General features: G+C 40.3%; 2 protein-coding genes across 2 annotated transcripts in view; both read right to left on the bottom strand.

Moving 5' to 3' along the window:
• Window positions 1-556: 556 nt before the first annotated feature.
• MCM6 (minichromosome maintenance complex component 6) lies at window positions 557-16,417 on the bottom strand. Its single transcript, XM_033003153.2, has 17 exons — window positions 16,285-16,417; window positions 15,413-15,559; window positions 14,687-14,797; window positions 13,026-13,275; window positions 12,157-12,322; window positions 11,925-12,070; window positions 10,874-11,024; window positions 10,078-10,219; window positions 8,940-9,081; window positions 8,688-8,795; window positions 7,934-8,089; window positions 6,737-6,865; window positions 5,503-5,664; window positions 4,244-4,379; window positions 3,810-3,977; window positions 2,742-2,881; window positions 557-2,125 (listed from the first exon to the last, which is right to left on the bottom strand). Exons 1-17 carry the CDS (start codon window positions 16,401-16,403, stop codon window positions 2,012-2,014), a joined length of 2,487 nt encoding a protein of 828 aa, XP_032859044.2. The 5' UTR covers window positions 16,404-16,417; the 3' UTR covers window positions 557-2,011.
• Window positions 16,418-20,701: 4,284 nt separating this feature from the next.
• DARS1 (aspartyl-tRNA synthetase 1) overlaps window positions 20,702-22,619 on the bottom strand; it is a 42,858-nt gene continuing 40,940 nt past the window's right edge. Inside the window, exon 16 of the mRNA XM_042808463.1 lies at window positions 20,702-21,350. Coding sequence (XP_042664397.1) covers window positions 21,259-21,350 — 92 coding nt within the window. The 3' untranslated portion in view covers window positions 20,702-21,258. The remainder of the gene's footprint in view (window positions 21,351-22,619) is intronic.

The raw sequence follows: 22,619 nt of genomic DNA, 5'->3' as shown, positions 1-22,619 counted from the left end.
ACAATTACAGCAAAACTGAAGGGCTGAGAACATTTAACTGAAACTGCTGTCTGTGCTGCCTAAATACAGAACATGTTTAAATCAGCTAAACACAACATTCTACATAACTATATTGAAAAGTCGGTTCCTTCTCCTAGTTTACTGCCTTTAATAACCAGCTTTTTGTCTAAAGCATACCTGCAATCATCTGGGCGACTTACTGCTCTGCCAAGCAATATTTAAGTTACAGTAGAAAACATCTCTCAACATTTGCTGTTACTCAAATAGCCACTCATAGCTTATACAGGGATTGTAATTTGTGTACGTTAACCCTGTGACTATTTTTTTTAGGAAGCCTTGAAAAGCTTGCTGAAATATTGTGCTCGCTGTTCTGAACAACTAAGTTATCTGTTTTTTTTTTTTTCCCCCTCTGATGTCTGAGTAACAAGTTTGAATAGGAACTTTACAGCACCACCTGCTGCTTATTTTTCAGTAGAGCAGTATCAGCTCAGAAAGAGAACACCTCTCCTACCCTCTGAAGCATATAGAACTAGGGAAGGAGAAACAGAAAAACTTCTTTCTTTCTCCAAGTGAGAAGTATTTATTATCAAACAAAGTATTGGAGGAGAGGGGAGGGGGAAACAGAATGAAGTGCAACTATGCTCCTGTCCTTATTCTGAAAGTAAATTTTGAACAATACAGCATAAAATGAAACTGTTGTTGTAAGTGGGTGGCAATTTTTAATGAAATGTAACATTTGCCAGATGCAGTCTATGAAAGAAATTAGTAGAGAGAAGTTACTGTATCTACAGTTAGTGCCCAGTGATAGGGTAGTGTTGTTGGTGACAAATATTCAGGATTCCTTCCATTCCATAAAGGTAATTGTCATCTTTAATGATATGCTTTGTTAGACTGAGGCATATCTTTCCAAAGCTGCGGGAGACTAACAGGAAAAATGCAACTGTCTTATAAACCAGCTGTTTCTGGACACTGTCTTACAAACCAGCTCTATTTCTGGACTTGCTTCAGAAACAGTTATTTCACTTTATTTATACCTAAAATATATAGCTTTGGTATCTTTCATGCGATGACAAATGTTTCTTAGGTGCTGGTATCAGTTTGACATAATAACTATTGTTATTTTTAATTCTTAATAGATTAATAATCGCATAGCATACAGTAAGTGAGAACAACAAAAATTTAAGTAATTTTTTTGTATAGAAAAGTCTACAAACAAGTTTACAGATATAGTCTTAAAAATCCCTTACAAATGATGGCAGTTTTCAATTCACTTACAAGTCAAGATATTCATCAAGATGGGGGTTTCTGACCTCCTGACTTAAAGCCTTGCTTTGGGCTTGGTTATTTTCAATTTTCTATTTCATATATGTGACAGGAGCATACACATCTTTAGTCCATCTAAAAAGAAGATAAGCAATCAGAGTTTCTCATTATCCATTACTGGAAGTTTAAAAAACTTCTTAAAAAACAGCTTCTGTCATCCAGGAAATCTAATCTTTCTTAAGACATTAAACATTTAGATCGCTATTTTTTCAGCCTCAAAGCACAGGCATAGAAAATAGCAATCCCACATACAAGTGACAAGAAATCCACCCCCAGACATCTCCAGACATTTAATGATCTTTTATTTATGTTAATAAGAAAAATGGCAAAAACCTATAGCATAAAACGTCTACTAAATACAATAGATGAACAATGCAAAATTCCTCTCATTTAAAATAGAAGCATCTACATAGCTTGATGCTGAAAAGAGTGATTGAATGATTCACGTCTGCATCTGGATGACAGCAGTGAAACCCAGAATTAATAACAAAACTAATATGTGTGTCATTTCTTTAAAAAACTTTCCAGGTATACTCAGTGTAAATGAGCAGTCATATATTACTAACCACACATTGGCGCATTTTCCATGGTAAAGCATTCATAGGAGTTTAAGATGTTAGCTATATAGCAACCATTACAAGAACGCAGAATAGAATGCATTTTCCAACATGTAACTAGTTCTCAGCCCTTAATCTTCCAGCAGATAGTTTGGGTTGACAACCAGGTATGGATCTTCATCAAAAGTCTCCTCCTCTCTGGATCCTCTCAGTCCTGACTGTGACAGTTCTATCAGAATGTGGTCCTGCAACAGACAAAAATTTGTTTCCAAACAATAACAGATTGTTCACACTGTTTCAAAGCTATCTCCTTTTTATACTGTTAGCACCTCTTACTGATGAATTATTTAACTCTTAATTGTGAACTCTGTCTCTGACATGTTCCTAATCCTAAGAATTACCTTCAGTGGAATTTCCTTCTATGTAGTATGCTTTCTGGGAATACTTCCACCTAGTGGTTTTGTACCTTTAGAAATGAGCAGTATTTTATATTTTTATACTTTTTCCTCCAAACTGCCCTAGTGGCCCTGTGACTTAAAGCTATCCATTGAATAAAGTGTTGCTTGTATTTCTGTATTCTAATGTATAACTAATACCATAGAAATACAGAAAATACCACTTACACTTCTATACGGACATAATATGGCACTTTGAACTTTTACTCATACACACCTCTGATTTATTTCAGTGTTTTCTCTATAGTTATTTTTAACAAATATTAAACAAAGAAGGCATTTATACTGCATCAGTCAATAACAAAGAATCATAAAACACATTTCCCAAGTTAGGAATGTATTCCATTACACATTGCACTATATAAGTTAACATTTTCTTTCACTATCCATACATCTCTATACATACATAATGTGTAAGTCGGTGAATGACTCTCTCTATGATCTTCTTTTTATTTATTAGTTCTTCTTCCGATTCTATTTCAGATTCAATTTCCTTCAGATACCAATTAATAAGTTCACTCTTCTTTAATGATGAATCATCCTCTTCTGCAAAGAAAATAATTTGAACAAACACAGCAGCAGTAAGATACTATTCAAATCATAAAAAAAATATTTCTATGTTAACATTTACAATGCTGAAGAGGAAAACATACTTTTTACTATGTTTAAGAAACATCAGACTTTATTCTGTTTCTTAAATCCATCATGTTTTGTACAGGAGGCTGTTGTATTATGGTTTAATTGGAGATACTTAGATTGAGAATTGAAGCTTTTAGTTCTATGCATCCAAATGACTTACAAATTAAATAAGCAGCTTAGCAACCACATCAGCCTTCAGCTTCAAGAAAAAGCAGTTGTAAGGACTTGTACAAATTTCCTCTAAGTAAGGGCAAAAGAAAATTACTGTCACACAAAGCTGAAGAAGTCATCCTTCTACACATACTCAGCATTTTGAACAGATATTATAGTCTCCATACTCTTGCAAAAACTTAGTACCATTGGTATATGCTATGAGACAATTGCTGTATTTCATTAGCTGAGTAACGTCATTGCAACTGAAATATTTTATCTCCCCAAGAAATGACACAGCCATTTGGCACATACTGGTTATATATACTTTAGGCTGTGGTTGCTAGCATACATCAAAGCTGTTGCTACAGTTTTTATTGCTGCTGACTCTTCTAGCTAGGTTAAACCAGCATATGTTACAAATCCCTTTCTGGATCTGCTCTGTTGACATGCTCCTGACCTTACCAGGTTTTGATAAACGACTAAGATACCAGAGCTAGAAAGTCCAAGAAGTCGTATTTCTATCATCAGATGTAGTATAGCCACATGTGTTTAAGGGCACATCTGACCTAACAAGTTTGGTGTCTCAGCAGAAATGAAAATCCGAAGTACAACGGCATTAGATGTAGCAACAGTTGCTCCCTGACCTCAGGGTCTGCCATCTTTTTAATCAACAAATTCTTACCTTCCTCTGCTTTTCTGAGGTGCAGCACCAGGAGATTAGAAATTCGTCTATACTCAGAAAAGCCCAGTCTAAGAGAAGCTTTGGGTGCAGCATCCTTGTTCACGTCCTCAGAATGGCCATTGATCCCATTCACAAGACCATTAACCCCAGCTGGAGCTTCTGCCTCACCTGTTTGGACACATGCCCAGGTTTAAATCTGTAACATCTTTTAATTGCTTAATACTCTAAGCCTCTGAAAAGTGTTGCATTGACCAGGCAGGTGAGTGGACCTACAAGGAGGCTAAAGAATTAACAGTTAACAGGAGTCAAGATTCCTAGATCTTGTTAGATGAGAAACAGGTGAGAAACTGAAGAGAAGCATATACTCAAACAAGGTAAGCTGTAAAGGCTGGAAGTAGTTTCCCCTTTGAAAAAATTCTCTGCAAGTGATTTACCGTTGACTCCATCTTGGTCCTCTTGATCCTCCATTTGCTGTTCATCGTCTTGGTCTAAATTGATGTCAGGAGTCTCAACTCTAATGATGGACTTATTTAAAAGCCTGAAAGCTTCCTTCACATGTTTTGGGTGAACCTGGGGGAGATTTGAAAAGAGATATATTAAATGGGCATGGTGGTTAAGGATTTTTTTTCCCAATAGCTCCAGAAACTCATCCCTGACTCTGACAAAGGGTTTTTCTACCCATCTCACCAGAGTAATCTTAAGCAGTAAAGACTCTGCAAGGCAAATTATAACCTGATACAAGTACCCTGAGTTCACATAAGGTTATGGAGGGAATAAGCAGCCTGATGAATCTTTCAGGCTTTAGCGATCTTGTGGAGGTGATAAAATTTTTACTTAAGCCAAGAACATTTTGAAGAAAGATCAGTGGAGCAAGAAACATGAAAAAAAATGGGTCTGAACAGAAGCAATATGAAAAAAAAAAAAGTAATTAATGAGACTCTCCTGCAGAATTGAAAAGCAAAAACTGAAAAAAACATTTCTAGCTGAGCCATAAACTAAAAGCTACCTGTTTCTTCATAATCTGAATTTAATTAAAAAGAACCCAATGGGTGTGCTTCTTACACTACCAGTGAGCAAGTTTCTATCACTGCGTGTATCATGTAACCCCTGATCAACATTTCAAAAAGCCTGCTGAGTTTTAAAGCAAGGACTAGATGTATAATAGTCATACTACAGCTAATAGCCATAACACAATATACATTTCAACATTGGTTGATGTGAGGAGGAGCTAAGATCACAAACACAGGTACTCCTAGGGAGGTTCAGATACTCTGATGAACTTTGGCTTTTTAAATTGCAGGTGGAAGAGAGCTATGAGAGATTACAAACTACACAAGATTAGGAAAGACACTGCCAACAGTCCTGGCTGATACGAATAGATGACTGTTCTTCTTATTTGTCACGATTTGAAAGGTAGCAGGCTGAGAGTGCTGATAAAACTGTAATGGAAGAACATGCACGGTCTCCGTTTGGACCAGCTGATCTCAGTTTTTCAAGACATACTTTAAAAACAGTATTTCTGGCATACAAATTCAGAGCGGGTACGATCAAATCACAAGTGCAAACATGATCCAAGCTCTGCTCCTCACCCACAGGATTTAAACATGTACAATATCATAGTGAAATAGCAAAGTCAGAACTCCTACAACGTTTATATAAACGTTTATACAAACTTTCATCAAAACCCTCATACCTCATCACAGCAGTGCATACGGGCCATAGCCTCAGACAGCCGAATCATGCTTTCCAACTGTCTCACTGTGATTCTCCAGGACGACCTTGTCACTCCAGAGCCATCACGCTGCCGTAGTCGTTTATACTGCTCCACTATAAAGTCCTCAGATTCCTTGGATATCTTTGTGATACAAGACAGTATGACAGTTAGCCATGTTAAATGTATTAAAGTTTATGCTTCTTGCATTAGATCGGCAGTTCCAAGACTTTTCTCTACTAGCTTCTGCTTTTCTCGGAAATATTCTATACTATCATACATACCATACATAAATATAACGACAATCATATTATGTTATAATTACATTGTAATAATTACAGTAACAATGGCATTACAATAAGTACATTGATACATAATTCTTTGACAGATTTTTCATCATTTCTATTTTTCTGTTCCACTGACTCGCTTCTAGACATAATTCACGAGTGTTTTTTTACTAGATTGTTCTATTTATTTACCTTTCATTCTGCATGCAAACACATACACATACATACACTCCACACGCTAACACTGAATACAGCTTTGTGTACACGCTTTTTAATTTGAGTCTATCTGCACACACACAGATCCAGCTGGAAGACAAACTCTCCACCACATGGAAATTAAATGGGAGTTTTCAAAACTCTTTAAGGGAGAGTGTCCTCTCCTTCCATTTGAGAACCCCATTAGAATAACTTCTGAAAAATCTAACACATAGCCCACCCAACCTGCTATCTGGATAGACCACCTAGAGCAGTTTCCCACGTTTTGTATTTTACCACAAAGAAAGCGAAGAAATATTGAGGAACTGTACCCTTTTAAAACAGACCCAAAAATGCTTGATTAAGCAATAAGTCAATAAAATACAATAAAAATCTCTGCAGCAGCCATTTTGAACAACCCATGCCCTTAAGGTATAAGAAAGCTTTGAAATAACCCCTCAGTCATTCTAGACAGAGGTTAAGAGCTACCAGTTAAGACTAGTGATTATAACATAGTCTTAGCTGGGCTGGCTGGGAATCTGGAGTTCAAAAAAAAAGAGTAAATGGCTCCAAACTATGCGAGGTTTCTAGAGAATAGCTGAGTTTATGGCTTGTTTCTTGAGAGAACACTACACTAAACATCTTTGCATTTTCCAGAAAAAAAGCATAATACAGAGTGACTATTCCTCTGCACCTCCTCATCCGGAACAACTTATACAAGAATGTAGAATTACCTTTGGTTTAAACTGTCTTGCAAACAGCAGATACCTTCTGATATCATCTAATGAATAGACACGATCAACAGATTCTTCTACTCTGGAATGCAGATCCACTATGCGTCTGGCAATGGCGTAATCTGTAACCTGGGATATTATTGCTCTGTCAGATCATTTTCACAACATCAGCCAAATATCAAAACAACAGCTATATTCTTCCTTCTGATTCTTGCCCCTCACTTGCACTCCATGGCAGAGCTAGTACTTAGAGAAGTCAGACTCTCTGCCAGAAGGTCCAGAAGAATGCCCTGGAGGTTTTTAATACAAGGAAACATAGCAGAGAAGGGATAAAGGGCAGTTTTAGGATTTATAACCTCTTGGAACTCACTTGGGCTACAAGTTAGCCATAGAACAGGCAGAAAGCAGCACTTTGCAGCGTGGGAACTGCTTTCTTCTTTTTCAGCCTACTCTGTCTCTTTCATCAGTCCTTTCTCAATTAGACAATCGCTCAGAGCAAAACAGTGGAGAGAATAGCACTGAACCTACATTAATCTCTGTATCTCATGCGTTCCCAAGGCAAATGCCACATAGACAGGTGGTAGCAGTCTTAGCCTTAGTGATCAGCCATTTGTAAAAATGACTAATGGTGTTAAGTTTGCAGGTCAAATCACTACAAGATGAAAAGGCAGTATTCTTTTATTCAGCAGAGTGTGTTCAAATTTGTACTGCCAGTTTCGAACTTCACAGGCAGAAGAAAAGCAGAAGCAAGATGCTCTCATGAGATCGGCTTCACCTAAGATTTCGGAGGGATACCAAAATGGTCAGAGGGCAGAAGCACATGATGTATGAAGAGAGGCTGAAAGAGCTGGGTCTGTTCAAACTTGGAAAGAAAGCAGCTGCCTCGTTGGCAAGTATTGATGTGAGGGCCAGGTTGCCCTCAGAACTACAGATTGGCAAGAGGCAACCGACACAAACTGAACCATGAGAAATTCTGATTAGATATAGAAGTTATTATTATTTTTTAAACACATGAGAGTTGTCAAACATTGCAGACTTAGAAAGGCTGCAGAATCTCCACCTTTGGAGATACTCAAAACTCACCAGGTCAAGGTCTTGGCAACCTATTCTCAGTGATCTGCTCTGACTGTTAGGTTAGACTAGGGACCTCCAGAGGTCTTTTCTGAGATAAATTATTTTACAGTTCCTTAAAATTACCTCATTACATTCATCCACGAGGATGAAGAAGAGATCAAATCGAGACATGATGGGAGCTGACAGGTTTATGTTCTGTTTCAGTGACTTGGATCTGTCATAGCGCCCACCAACTGGGTTTGCTGCAGCCAAAATGGAGGTCCTGGCATTCAGGGTAGCCTGACAATGAAGAAAAAAACCCACAACAACAAAAAAAGAATTATATCTGTGACCACTTTCTAACTCAACTCATAACGATGTCAGTGGGTCAGCATGACAGCTTTTAGATGGAGTTTCAATGTAGGTATCACAACAATCACTCCTCAAAGGAGCCCAAACTCTTCTGACCAGCCCTTTCTAACCAGGTGTCTGTCCCAAAGCACAGTCTGATGAATCAATATTCTAACATTGTTACACTCTTGCCAACAATACTGAAACAAGCCCCTAAGACTGCTTTTCACAACACCTGGATTTTAACAGTGCAAATACTCACTTCTACAAACACACACAAATCTATATCCTCTTCTGGGGTTACTTCAAGGTTAGGATTTTCCCTTTTCTGTTTCCTGTTCACTACTATCTCTTTTTTGCTTTCAGTAACATTTATGATCTTTTTTGGGAATATGGCACAAAAACTTTGCAGACAAGTGATCTCTGTCCTGACACAATAAGGCAGCTGCAGAGCTGACACAAAAATCTGACAGATGATGCTAGATCAGTACCTGTAAGAGTTAGGCAATCACACAGGCTACATAACCAGAGGAGTAGTGCAAGCTACCTTTACTCCTGCTTTAGTAATGGATATAGTCTGCTGCTCCATTGCTTCATGAATGGCTACTTGATCCCGCACTTCCATTTTGTCAAATTCATCGATGCAACAAACCCCCTGCAGCATAAGAATGAAAAACAAGAAGTTACCCAAATTCAATTGCTTCTGGGAAAAAAAGCATCATTAAGACAATTTGGGGCTCTTGTTCATTAATCAAAACCATTCCAGGGAGGCAGGAACCTCTCTAGTTCCTGGACTCACATTATCCGCCAGCATCAGTGCTCCAGCTTCAATGACAAATTCATGAGACTCTTCATCTTTTACAACGGCCGCTGTTAGGCCAGCAGCACTGGAGGCTTTTCCACTGGTGTATACAGCACGAGGACTGAACTCGTCCACATGCCTATGGAGAGAAATAACAGAGAGGAATTGTGCTTCAGAAAATTAAACAGTCACATTAAAACCTGCAGAAACAAGATAACTGTAATGCAGTGCTGCTTTCAACCTCTAGGGCCAGGACTCGTTCCTTCCTTCAGGAAGCAATTAATATTTAGGTAGGTCCTCCCACCTCTAATGATGTTTGAGCAAGCCTTGGAAACCAATCCTTATCTAACTGCAGTCTATCACAGGTCTGTTACTCACCCGTGGTTACACCAGCAGAAAAAAACAATCCAGACCTCCTCCCACAAGTTTTCTGCTGACTTCACAAGCTAACACAGCTCCTTAGGGGTCAGGTAAATGTCAGCACAAGGGAACAAATGGCTTCATAGCAGGAAGCAGCGAGATTGACCACAAGCAGCCTAAGGCAGCTTTTGTGGTGCTTCTGCATTTCTGAGCTGCAGTGTATGCTGCAAGGACTTCAGCTTCAAGCAGAATGATGCAGAGGTAAATGAGCAGCGTAATAAAATAAAACTCTATTAAATAGATTTTTAAATAAAAAAGCATTATAGCATAAGATATAGCATAAAACATAATTATTTCAAATATTTTTCAAGGTTAATAGCTGTCTCTTTATTCAAAGTGTTGGACCTACCAATTTAGACTAAGCTAAAAATTGAAAAGAAAAAAATCACTGAATCTATCTCTGATATTTTAAGATATGCAATAATTTTTGAACTTTTAATATTCAATGTCTTTTGCAAGTATCTGGAAATCCATACTTTAGTAACTACTTAGAGAACAAAAAGAAGTATTATTTCATTCTTTGTTATTATCACAGGGGCTTGCTGAGTTTGCTTCAACCCTATTCAAATAATTTAACCACATCCAAATAATTCCTGGAAAACATTCTCAAATATTTTACTTCTGCTCTGTTTAACATAGAAAAGGCGCAGTACACATTTATAGCTCTAGCCACATTGGACAATATTTAAATAGTGAGTTTTAATGAGATGCTTACTTTAAAAATTGACTCTTGGCTGTACTTGGATCACCAACAACACAAACATTGATGTCCCCACGCAATGAAGTACCTTCTGAAGTGGTCTTAGGAACCCCTCCAAAAAGCATCAGCAGGACCCCACGTTTCACTTCATCATTACCTGCCATTACCAGAAGAGACACTCAACTGAAAATCCAAATAAAAAAAATCACAGTTTTCCTATTTAGAAAAAACTCCAGCCCACTAGAATTTCAGAGCATTTGAGCACATCCAGCCAGAATATACCTGTTTGCTAAACATCCACTAAAACTGCATTTATGTACTCGATACAGTTTCGGGAAAGAATGACTGAGAAAGCTGAATTCCTTTATGCTACAGTGGCTCAGAATATGGACAAAATCCAGCTGATCAAACTTTTCAGACAATCAACTTAAGTCCTCAAACTACTTCTGAGCCAAAAACAACAGCAAACACACATGCATGCTCAACAGTGCACAAACCCTTAAACCTTTTAAAGGAAGCCCATATAAAATAAAGCTTATATCCAACTGTCATCTGTACAGTTTAGTAGTAGATCACCCAATAGCAAAATCCAACCATTTTGAACAGTCTTTCAGGCCTTAATGATTAAACAAAGCAAGTACTCAGGAAATAGATCCTCCTTTTCTAGCACAACCAGCACTGGAGGGGAGGGTTTGTGGTAGCTGGCATAGAGCTTTCATGCTTTCACAAAATGGCACTACACAGACAGCAAAAAGAATTAATATTTTCACAGTGCAATCTTCCCTCTTTGAGCCAACAACTGGACACTTACCATGGATAGTGGGGAAGAGGCTGGTGCACAGATTATGGTAAAGGTTCTTATCTTGGCTCATTTCAAAAACCTTTTCCCACTCTTTCACAGACATTTGGTTTTTAATGCTTTCTGCAGTCTGTTCTTCATCTCGGAGCTCCTTTCCCCCAAACTAAACAAAGGAAATAAAAAAAAAAAAAAAAAGTAATAAAAGTAATTACACAGTCACTACTGAATGTGAGTACTGCAGACAGGTTACAAAAACTTGCTCTGTAAACTGAATGGGAGGAACACATTCAGAAAAGCTCACCTTGGGCTAAGGAAGCTCATTACATTATTCCTCTAAAAACCAATAGACAATTTCCTAGGGGGCAAAAATCAATGGAGTATAACTTCAGTTAGTGAAAAAAACCCAGCAGAGATGATTGTCCAGAGATCAAAAAGAGAGAAAACCAGTATGGCTTCCTTTGGCTAAAATTTGTCTTTGTTAGCATTCCTCACTAACTGGAATTTACAAGGTCTTTCTTTACTCCGGAATGAGGCAGGAAACCTTTCCACCTAGAAAATAACACACGGTATTTTTGTTGTATGTAACACTGAAGATGCTAGCAGAATTACAGATTAAAATATCATACCACGCTAAACCTCAGACATAGTCACTATTACTTATTATGTTGTAGTAACATCCTGATATGTTGTGTAATAAACCAGAGGGAACAAGAAGGATCACTGTTTTCCCTGTGACGAAATGAAGCAATAGGATTTCCTGGAGGAAAAGAAAATGCTGCAGAAATGGATGAAGGCTGAATGGAAATAAATGGACCGGTTAGCTCTTTAAAATAAATGGATAACATTGGCAAATAATCACATCTGTGAAAACTGCTATGAACAATAAAGACAAGGAAAAAATCTTGCTATATAAATCCAATCAGAATATAAATACAGTCAAATGCACAGGAAGGTGGTACACATACATTTAAAGCTTTACCCATTCTAGCTCCCTAATTGGGGGCAAAACCATACAGAGCAGAAATAATCAATAGCTTCAAATCTATTTTCCTTCCAGACTCACCCGTGGATTTGTTGGTGCAACGTAACAGGCTAGAAAGACCAGCTTATACGACAGCTCCCTGACTCCAAGGGCACGGAGTCCTCGGATGCCTTCGGTTTCATAGCCCTCTGTCCCGCTCACCCGGGAGCCGGTTTCTGCGCGCACCCCTGCCGTTAGAGCGGGAGTCAGAACAGCAGTTCCCCCAACAATCAGGAGGGACATTTCATCGACGCCAAGAGTGGTGGCAACAAACCTGGCGTTGAGAGCTGGGACACATCAGGCACGACAATCAGTGATCCCGTGAAGTCACATTTGTCACCTGCCTGGGCAGACTCCACTGCTTCTGCACGCAAGATCACTTCCACGCTGCGAGGAATGCTACCACGCGGCAGCTCGGCCTGCGTCTCCTGAATGCGGACCTAGGGAGGGAGAGAATATCAAGCACTTAGAGGATGTCACCAAATCTGAAACTGCTTCAAAAGTTAAGCCGCTAATAAATATAGTAAGTAGCATTTGATTGCTGCCATCCATGTCAGTCATGAAATTCCTCTTGCAATAAGACAAACAACCAAGAATCCCTTCACTAATCAGTGTCTAAGGAATCTTGGAGAAAATTAAGACAATACACAGGGGCCACAGTGACAATTCTGAGGGCTAGGAAAAGCAATTTGAAGAGTCCAGTTAATGTGACCAACACAAAATATTACTGCAGGATGTGAAGTGCCAAGGGTTTGGCAGAGTAAATCAATCTGGAAGAGCAAAAGACTGTGGATACTAAAACACACCTCCTTTCATACTTGTATAAAACAACTACACACGATATACCTGCAACACGAGACTAACAATGGCTCCAATATGTGGGTTTTCAGTGGCTTACTTACACAATAAACATTATGCAACAAAACTGCTTTGATACTACTCATCATTTCCCATGCTTAAACATAAGCCTTCCATGGACAGAAATAAACTTTTTGCAGAAATTCTAGTGCCTTTTCTGGAAGTCTTTTCTTGATATTGACAGAACCAAAATTAACTGTCATCAGTGTGTAGCAGTACAAACAACAGCTTTCAACTATCACAGGAACATCATATTGTCATCATCCCCCAACCTCACCACTGTACCTTTTGGAAATCAACAAATCTTGATTTGTTTGTGTCCAGCAGGAATCTCCTTCTATTGGCACAGACTGGGTTTCTGCAGATGTTTGGCTGTGTGTATTTAAATTGCTGTTCCACATCTTTAATCACTGTTTGGCAGTCAAGGCACAAGAAGGTTCCGCTTACAAGCTCAGGATGGACTGGGTGCGTACGTACCACTTGTCCACTGATACGCATCAACGAGCCAATTTTTGCTGATGTCAGTTCTCGAATTCTGTTTAAAACAGAAATTCATAAGGATTAAATTCTTGAGTTGAATTGACAGCCCAATGCTGTTTAATATCTTCATAAGTGACCTGGATGACGGGACCAAGTGTGCCCTGATGAAGTTTGCTGACGATACCAAACTGCGTGGGAAAACGGACACTACAGAAAGGAGAGCCACCCTGCAGGAAGACAAGGATAGGCTGGAAAAATGGGCTAATGAGAACCTGATGTTCAACAAGGACAAGTGGGAATGCAGCACAGCCTGGGATGTACCTGGCTGGGGAGCAGCTCTGTGGAAAGGGACCTGGGGGTCCTGGGGGACAAGAAGCTCAACATGAGAGAACAGTGAGCTGCTGCGGCAAAGAAAGCCAACGGGGTGCTGGGCTGCATCAACCAGGGCATCACCAGCAGAGATAAAAAACTCATTGTCCCACTATACTCAGCGCTTGTCAGGCCACACCTGGAATACTGTGTTCAGTTTTGGTCCCCGCTATGCAAAAAAGCTGTGGCCAGGCTGGAGAGGGTCCAGAGGAGGCCACAAAGGGGATCAAGGGACTGGGCAGCCTGCCCTGTGAGGAAAGGCTGAGAGAACTGGGTTGTTTGAGCCTTGAGAAGAGAAGGCTTAGGGGAGACCTTATCACCATGTTCCAGTATTTAAAGGGTGGCTACAAGGAAGATGGAGACTCCCTTTTTACAGGGAGTCACATGGAAAAGACAAGGGGTGATGGGTACAAGTTACTCCTGGGAAGATTCCAACTGGACATAATAGGGAAATTTTTCTCAGTGAGAACAATCAGCCACTGGAATAATCTCCCCAGGGAAGTGGTGGATTCCCCAACACTGGACATTTTTAAGATGCAGCTGGACAGGGTGCTGGGCCATCTTGTCTAGACTGTGCTTTTGCCAAGAAAGGTTGGACCAGATGGGCCTTGCGGTCCCTTCCGACATGGTATGCTATGATTCTATGATTTTTAGTGCTGGGTACTACCCAAGTGCTAGGATGAAACTATGTTTCATCCAGTCTCTGCCTAAAGAACAGTTGTAACAGACAAAAGAAACAAAGTTACTAGAATAACATCACATTTTATGATTTAACACAAACTTTTTGATTAATACTAAAGGACAAATCAATGCAATACTTCACTGGTACTTCAAAAGCAACATACTCTAAATAATTTTTTTTAATTAGAGAAGTTACATTTGCTTGTGGAATATGATGAATGCAAATATCTGAGTATGATTCACAAATGAAAAACTGTTTCAAAAAAAATAGGCTGCACAGGATCAGGAAACATCTTCACAATTGTATCAGTCAACTGTACATTTCACACTGTGTAACAAAACCATTTTCAGTATGTTTTGACACTTTTTTCCTGTAGTAAAAATGCATAAGTTTCTCCAATTAATAATCATCTTACTTGTGTCTGGTAGGTAGATCTTGGAATGCAACATAAAAGTCCTTGTTTGGAGGAACATTTCCATGGTCTCTGGCAAAAGTCTTTACTGCTCGGCAGAGGTAAGGGTAAACTCTGAAATACAGAAAATAAGTTCAAATTTTATAGAAGCTATCAAAACGCCTTCTTTGCTTTAGATTACATCAAAGGCTTGTATCATACATTTCCAGGTTCTGGCTTTTTCTGACACATTATGTAAGAACACACAGTAGCTAACTAAATATACTAAATATAAGATTACAGCATAATAATGCCATTTGCTTTATTGTCTGAAAACAGACTTTTTAAAGTCTCATTTTATGACACTTGTATCCTTCTATTAAGAAGCAGATCCTCAAAATAAGCCACTGGCTCAATAAAATATTTTCAGAGCAAGGAGTTCTAGAGTGTATTCTGTATTTCTGTACTGACCAGCTACTCCTTTACTAGAATAAATGCAAATGCCTAGTTAACTAATGGTTTCCAGAGAGGAATCCGTCAAAAAATAGGTTTTAATTCGGTAAAAAAAAACCAAAACAACAACAACAAAAAAAAACACAAACACAAAAAAAACCACCTTAAGTGTACTAAGTGTATGTGCTTTCAGGATACAGAAGGCAGATAAACCTTTAATTTTTTACATAACACATAAGATGTTATGGGCCTGAGACCACAGCATTGCTCAGATCTCAGGTAATCTCTACAATTTACCTGTAAAATTCCTCCTGAATAGTGGTAGAAAGCTGCTGATTGAACTGCTCCAAATCTGCAAAGCTTACGATCAACGTGTTCCGCTCTGGCCGGATCAGTTCTTCTGCATCATGCAAGTATTTGACCTCCCCATCGCTGTTCTGGAACCTGAAAGCGATTTGGGAAAATGTTTCACAGTTACATATCAGGCCGCAACTGAATACTTCTGAATTCAGGAAAGAGAAGAAAAGGATCACGCACGTTAAGGAGCATACAAGAGAATGATGCCATCCCACAGTCCCTTGCAAACTTTTTCAACAATATTTCTCCTTCCGCATCCCTTGTTACATCCGTTCTACGAACATCCCAGCACAAACACATTGGATCTGCATTTCATACAGATGGTTTGCCACGCAGAATTTTATTCATGGCTTAACAAGGACTCTGCACCAGCAAAACGGGGTTTATTTTGTGTACCCCAGGGTGATGCTAACAGCTTCCTTGTCTAGTGGTGAAGGGTCCCTCGGGAGACAAACATAGGGAGTCAGATATATTAAGGTGTCACAACCAAGCCGCAAAAGGGCTTTTCAACCTGGCTGTCACAAAACTTGGTGAAAAGGGGACAAAGGCGCCTCACAAAATCCCATCGCAAGCTGCTCGGGAAGGGTTTTGCCAACCAGGGGAGAGCTGCTCTCCCTTGCTGCGCCCCCCGCGCTGCAGGCACCCCACGGCGGGCCCAGACGATAGAACTTTTCCGACTGACACAGGAGGGCCCGGCGCGGCGGGCCCTGACGGAATCTCCCTCTCGCCAAATGGCGGCCCCGCTCCGCGAGGCGCTCGCGGCCCGCCCGCCGCCAGGCCCGGCACGGCCCGGCCCCGCTCCGCTCACTCACTCCTCTAAGAAGTCCTGGAACAACTTCTGGCACTTCTCGGCCACCTCATCGCGGAGCTGCTGGTGCTGCTGAGCCGCGCCCGCGTCCCCCGCCGCCGCTGCTGCCGCCGCCAGGTCCATCCCGGCCGCACCAGCCCCCCCCTCACCGGCCCCACCGCCGTTCGCGCCACAGCGCGCCTCACGTGCACCGCCTCGCCGGCCAATCGGCGACCGCCGAGCCCGCCGAGCCCCGCCCCGCCGGCCAATCGGCGACCGCCGAGCCCGCCAAGGCCCGCCCCCGGCCGCCTCTTCCCTCACGGGCGTTTTCGCGCCAAAGGCGAAGGGCGCGCTGGAGCTGAGGGCGGAGCTCGCGCGCGGGGCGGCCGTTGGCCGTGGGCTCCTGCCCCGTCGAGGGGCAGACTTAGGGAGCGTCAGTAGGGCTCTGTGAGGGGCGGTTTTCCCGCCTCATGGAGGGGGGAGGACGGTATGCTGGGCACCATCTCCGGGCCCTGCCGTCAGCACCTCGGCCTTTGTGCTTGTTTTTCCCAGTAAACTCGTACATGCTGTGGAAGACTCAAACCTGCGGTGGAGGAATGTGTCCCATCAGCGTGTAGGTGTCTGCTGCTGCAGGGTGGGGGGATGCTGCAAGCATATTCTAGCTGCAAGTGGACTTGGGCAGGCCACTGGTTTCCAGGAGAAGCAGACCATCTACTGTAACTGGAGTTAAAACCACACTGGTTCACCCGGGGCGCTGCTGAGGGGGCATAGAGCCGTGGAAGCCCCTGCACTGTGTGTGTGGGAGGGTCTCGGGCAGCCTCTGGCTAATGAGACCCACTAGGTAGGCTGCACCTGAAAGTGCACCTGCATCTGAAGGACTAGCCTCAGGTGAAAAGGGTTTAAATTAAAGCAGGTGAGGGTCAGGCTTTAGTTTAGATGCTTGACTCTGTGCTTGTAATGTTGTGCTTACAGGTAGGATGGTGTCAGGCGATGCTTCCCAAGTGATGCCAAGGCTGACAGCCGTTACTGGGTGGCAGCTGGTGGCACACGATGCCTGCCAGCAGGAACCGTTTCAATAGCTACAAAAAATTGCTTAGAATTGCTCTGCCACCTGCAAAGTCATTAATCTCTGTCTAAACTGGGAATTTTGCTGTAATTAAGGCAGTTAAGGGCTGACCCTTTTTCAGTTCTGAAACCCTTTGAACAGTGCTGACAACAGAAGCTTCCCGCAGCAGTGTTACTTCATGTTACGGTGCACTTGCCATATGGTGAACAGTCTTAACTGCAACATGGTAAAGGCTGCCTGGCAACTTGGTTTGTTGGGTATAAGCTTCAGCTCTGCATAGTTCACTCACTTTTCATTTAAGAAGTCAGAGTAAAGGTTCTGGCTGGGCTAGTCTTTTTAGAAAGTTGGTATTATTTTAATGGAGATTGATGTGCTTTGGTACATAATTGCAGCTTTTTGAGGGTTGGGTTTATTTAGTTGCTTTTTTTTCCTTCTTGAAGATGGCTAAGGGCTTGAGGTGGCAAAGCAGAAAAACTACCCAACTGTTTACAATTTATCCTATGCTTGCACCCTCTTTTGAATGCAATTAAAAATAGTAGAACTTGAGAATGTTTTAAAAACTTGCAGTGAGTAAATTCCATATTTTGTCAGATCACACTAGCAAAAACGTGCACAAGTTGTGAGGCTTATTTATTTTAAATGAAATAATAAATCATCCTAGTTTCTGCTGGTTGTCTATAATTTCTCTCAACAAAAAAACAAACCAACCCACCCACACCCTGCATGCAGATACCTAAACAAAGAATAGTAAATAATTAAAATGTTTGGGCAAGTTGTGTACTCTAGAGAAGGCTGTCAAGAAACATGCTGTTTTTCCAGGCCCTCTCTTTTTTTTTTTAGCACACAGGAACATGCTTAAAGGGGACCCATCGCTGGCTGCAGGGTGTATGGGGTAGAGGTTACCAGTGGACTTCATGGCCTGAATGAAATCGTGCCTCTGTACAGGACATGCTGGAACCCCAGGATGGACTGGAGACCAAGGCAGCCAAGCAGCATGCTGCAGTGGACACTGCCAATGCCTTCTCCTCCATCCCTTTGGCACCAGGCTGCAGGCCACTGTTTGCTTTCACATGCAGGGGTGGCCCAAGACACCAAGAATTGACTGGCCTGGGGTGGAAGAACAAAGTTTTCCTGCTTCTATTCTTCCTTTCCTCCTCCCCAGTCCCACTGGGGAGGGAACAGGCAGCTGTGGTGCGTAGCTGCTCACCCGGGTTAACCACCAACAGGGGTGTGCAGCCCTGGGGAACCACTTCCACTCCAAAATAACAGCTCGAGGCCTCCTTCCTGCTGGGCAGATTCAGTGAGCTCCGTGAACACAGGTGGGTTTTCACAGGAAAATGTTGTAGTTAAACTTCAGAAGTAAACTGAAGCTTTGTGTTTGTTTTGAGCAGATGATTCCCTGGATACACCTTATCAAGTTTCTTAGTTTAAAAAAACTGCATTTTTAAATTACAATCTATATATCATGAAAGAAAAAAACAACAAAATCAATTTTAACTGGTGGAGAAACAGCAGCAATGTGGATTCCATGTTAAATGCTAAACTTCCTGAAAGTTACTGAAAAGAAAGGACTATACAAGTTTGACTTTTCCATAACTGCCAAACCAGAGTTGCTACCTGCACATAAAGTTCTGAAATTACTATTTGCAATGTTTCAAATTAAGTTCTAACAATGCACAGCTCCCACTAAAGTATCCTGTTAAAATTAAACCCAGGACAAATGCATTTTGATTTATAAGCATAATTATTTTTGGTTAGCTAAGAAAAACTGCATGAAAGGATTCGACATACAAAGGAACTGGGATCTCCATCCGAATTCTTGTTCTTGTGCAGCTACTGTGAATAAATCAAACTACAACATGAGCTTGAATAACTCTTTAACAGAACTGGCATAAGCAGTTTTTACAGGAATGTATTTGCTGCCAAATCTAGAGCAAGAAACATAGTTCTCAATGTTTTTTTTTTGTTGTTGGCATGAAATTTTGCTCCTTACTAGAAGGATGCGCTTCCAATGTAGAAGACATTACCAGTTCCATATGAACAAAAGAAATTAAATTAATTCCAACTGGCTGAATAAACACCTGTTTTGAAACTTGGATTCAGCAGTACTAAGTCTGTGATGATAAACTGTGTTTATAATCCACTTAGCTTTGCAAAGTAAAACTGGGTACACTCTGAGATTTTAAAGTTCATAATTTGGGGAAGATTCCATGGTAAATTAATTACACCAGACTCATAAGCAAAGCTGTAAAGTATATTATTCCTTGAATTATGTGACTTCCAAACAAAGTTTAACTTTTACATTTCCAGTACTTTACCTAACTGACCTTTAGTATGATTGTTTTCTAATGGAGAACTCTTGTCACAAAACATTAAAATTAAGTCTTGTTCAATGGCAGCTGCAAAAGATGGTTTGCCCTTTTGTGAAATTCTACACAATTTATACACAGCCTCACTGACCTTTTTGTAGCATAACCACTATGTGACTTCTCTGACATTTAAAAATCAAGGTAGGAACAATAACATAGTCTAAGCCATACCTCCTGCTGAAAGCTTTATCATGTAAAACGTTAAGCAATAATTAAGTCAGTAATTATAAATATGTATGAACATTAGAGTAACTCTACTTCAGTGCCCATCTAAGGAATTTAACCCTTTGCTCTTTGGCAGCCACACTTACAAAAAATGTTTTAAATTTAAAAAACAACTATCAGATGCAGTCCATAAAAGGAAGTTTCAAATACACTGGTTCCTCTCCAAATGCAGGACACATCCTTTGGGCTGGAAGAGGAAGAGAAGTAGCTTTGTGCATCACTGCAAATTGAGGAGGTTCAAGCAAGTGATTAATTTGAGAAAAAGGATGTCCAGAAAAAATTTTAGAAGTACTACGACTTACAGAAATAACCAATTTCTCTAAATGCGCAACAGTTGGGCTGTTCACAGCATTATACATGAAAAAAAAACCCTGAAATAGGCTGTCCTACGTTATTTGCTTTTCTTTCATTGACAATAGATACATGAGATCCTTGCTGATTTGTTTTGTTTGTTATCCTAGAGGCTGGGTCAGGCAGGAAAACACATTACCTACTCTCAAACTCACCATCCATTTATTTTCTGATAATATTATATATCCCTTGTGTATTCCATGAGTGTCTGTAACCTTCTATTCATTCTCAGGTAGTAACATAAAATAAAGAACAGGTCTGCATCTTGTATATAACTTTCAAAAAAAAAAAAAAAAAGGAAGAACATAGAAAAAAGTGAAACTTTGGGCAGTTATCGTATAATTAAAAAAAACAAAACAAAACAAAACACAGCCCTTATCAATTCACGATTATCTTGTGAGGATACAAAGCAAAAACCAGAAAGACAGATATTGTATCTAAGTTACTTTGAGATTTATTTCAATCTATTTTCACAATTTCATACGAAGACTTTTTGTTAAGAATGTTCTTCTCACCTGCTTTTCTACCTGACACTCATGTAAATTAACAATTGGCTGGTTTCCTCCTGATTTTTAAATTGAAAGCATCCAGTTATTTTAGCTTTGAGGCAATTCTGTACTTCAGAATACTCAATCTTGCTGACATAAGTTAAAAATGCAGAATTTTTATTGCATAATCATTAAAATGTTTAAAAACATGATACAATTTAATGTGACACTAGAATACTAACTCAAAGTATCACATTTTCATTAAAAATGTGTACAGTTGCCAATACAAAGAGTCTTGATCTGTTAAAATATTTTCTTTTAAATAAACAGCTAAGGATAAAAAAAATTATTGTGGCACTTTAGCAAATGAGATTTTTTTCTTTTTTTATTGCACATTATAATGCTCAAATCAATACAGGTTCATCAGTAGCAGGGGATATTCTTTCAATCATATCATATTTGCAGGGCAAATCATCTCACACTTTCAAAAGCAGCTCAGGTTAGGGTGTCAGTCGTTTGGGATCCCGTGGGAACATGGAGGTCTGACGAACATTATGCAGCCCTAGGTACAGCATGGTTACTCTCTCCAGCCCTACAAGAAATGAAAAAAACCCATCAGCACAGTCAGCCTTTTGATCAAAAGTCTTAAGAAGCTGAAGGTACTATATACCTACAGCCAGCCTCAGGCAGTAATGTGACCAAAGACTGAGATGTATGGATTAGCATGTCTGACTACAGAGAGGAGCTAGAACCAGAAATTAGAGATTTTACATACAGTGCCTTCTGCCACAATACAGAGTTCATTTGGAACATGCATCAGTAAGCAGTGGTACTAGAGACTCAACCCGGCTCTGAATCACTTCAGTCTTCCAAAAAAGATGGTGTAGAAAATTGAAACAGGGTGCGGGTAGTCGGGAGAACTGTATCTTGAATACAGGAACTGAAGCATAGTCCAAACCAGTCTTAAAAGCTTCAGAGTAAGCGACATGAAGTGCCATAAGCAACTACAGTAAAAACCTACAGTTGGGGAAGTTTATACCAAACCTTCCTACAGTACAACAATGCAGATTCAGCAAAACATACCAAAGTAATTATCTGCTGATATGTTTAAGATAGTAAACATTTCACTGGTCATAGTGTTCTTCCGTCCTGAAATCTTAAGAGGTTGTGTTTGTACTGTGGAACATGGAAAGACTTCCTAACCCGTCGGGCTACATGTGCACCACAGCCATGCTGAGATGAAACCCAGATGCATCCCAGTGGTCACACACTGCCCTCCTATGTTAAGGTTTCCATTGGAAACAGCTAGAAACCAGTGTTAATTAACCATGTCACAGCATCTCCTGTTTAGCTGGTACTTGACCTGATCTCTGGGATGTGCCATGAGGAGCATTTACTCTGCAGAAGAGATGTGCTACATCAAGCTTTCAGCTTCCTTGATGTCAGTTCTAACCAGCCTAAATGATTTTGGACCAGCTGCAAATGCTGCATCTCCTCCGCTCACAAGTACTGCATGATCATCGACACATCTTGTAGTTATTTCAAAACAGTTGTCTCAATAGAGGATTGCAGATCTAATGCATTTACTGAAGGCATACTTGGGAAGTTGTTCTGGGAACATGCTGAGAATGTACTAAATATACTTTACAGAAGTAAGGCAAATGCAGAAAGGCTGAATCAAAGAAATCATTGTGTTTATTGATCAGGACCTGCAAAGTATCCTATTTCCATATGCATGAACAGATTTCATCCTGCTAATGAAAACAAGGTGCATAACTAAATTGTAATCATTAAGATGCCTAAGACCTATCTTTTTTTTCATTTTAATGTGTAAAATACTCTTACCCGAGGCACGAAGCCT

This window comes from Tyto alba, unplaced genomic scaffold (assembly GCF_018691265.1).
Source record: "Tyto alba isolate M040663 unplaced genomic scaffold, T.alba_DEE_v4.0 Super-Scaffold_7, whole genome shotgun sequence".
Lineage (NCBI taxonomy): Eukaryota > Metazoa > Chordata > Aves > Strigiformes > Tytonidae > Tyto > Tyto alba.
The sequence above is the reverse complement of the archived record's forward strand: the minus strand, read 5'-3'. Positions and strand labels throughout refer to the sequence as shown.

What these genes read in the sequence shown, in the direction of transcription:
- MCM6 (XM_033003153.2), bottom strand. Translation starts at nt 16,403, where the DNA reads ATGGACCTGGCGGCGGCAGCAGCGGCGGCGGGGGACGCGGGCGCGGCT. An exon ending in GGACCAAGATGGAGTCAACG is followed by an intron (nt 3,978 to 4,243) that starts GTAAATCACTTG and finishes GTGTCCAAACAG; the next exon opens with GTGAGGCAGAAGCTCCAGCT. An exon ending in CCTCAGAAAAGCAGAGGAAG is followed by an intron (nt 2,882 to 3,809) that starts GTAAGAATTTGT and finishes TTTTCTTTGCAG; the next exon opens with AAGAGGATGATTCATCATTA.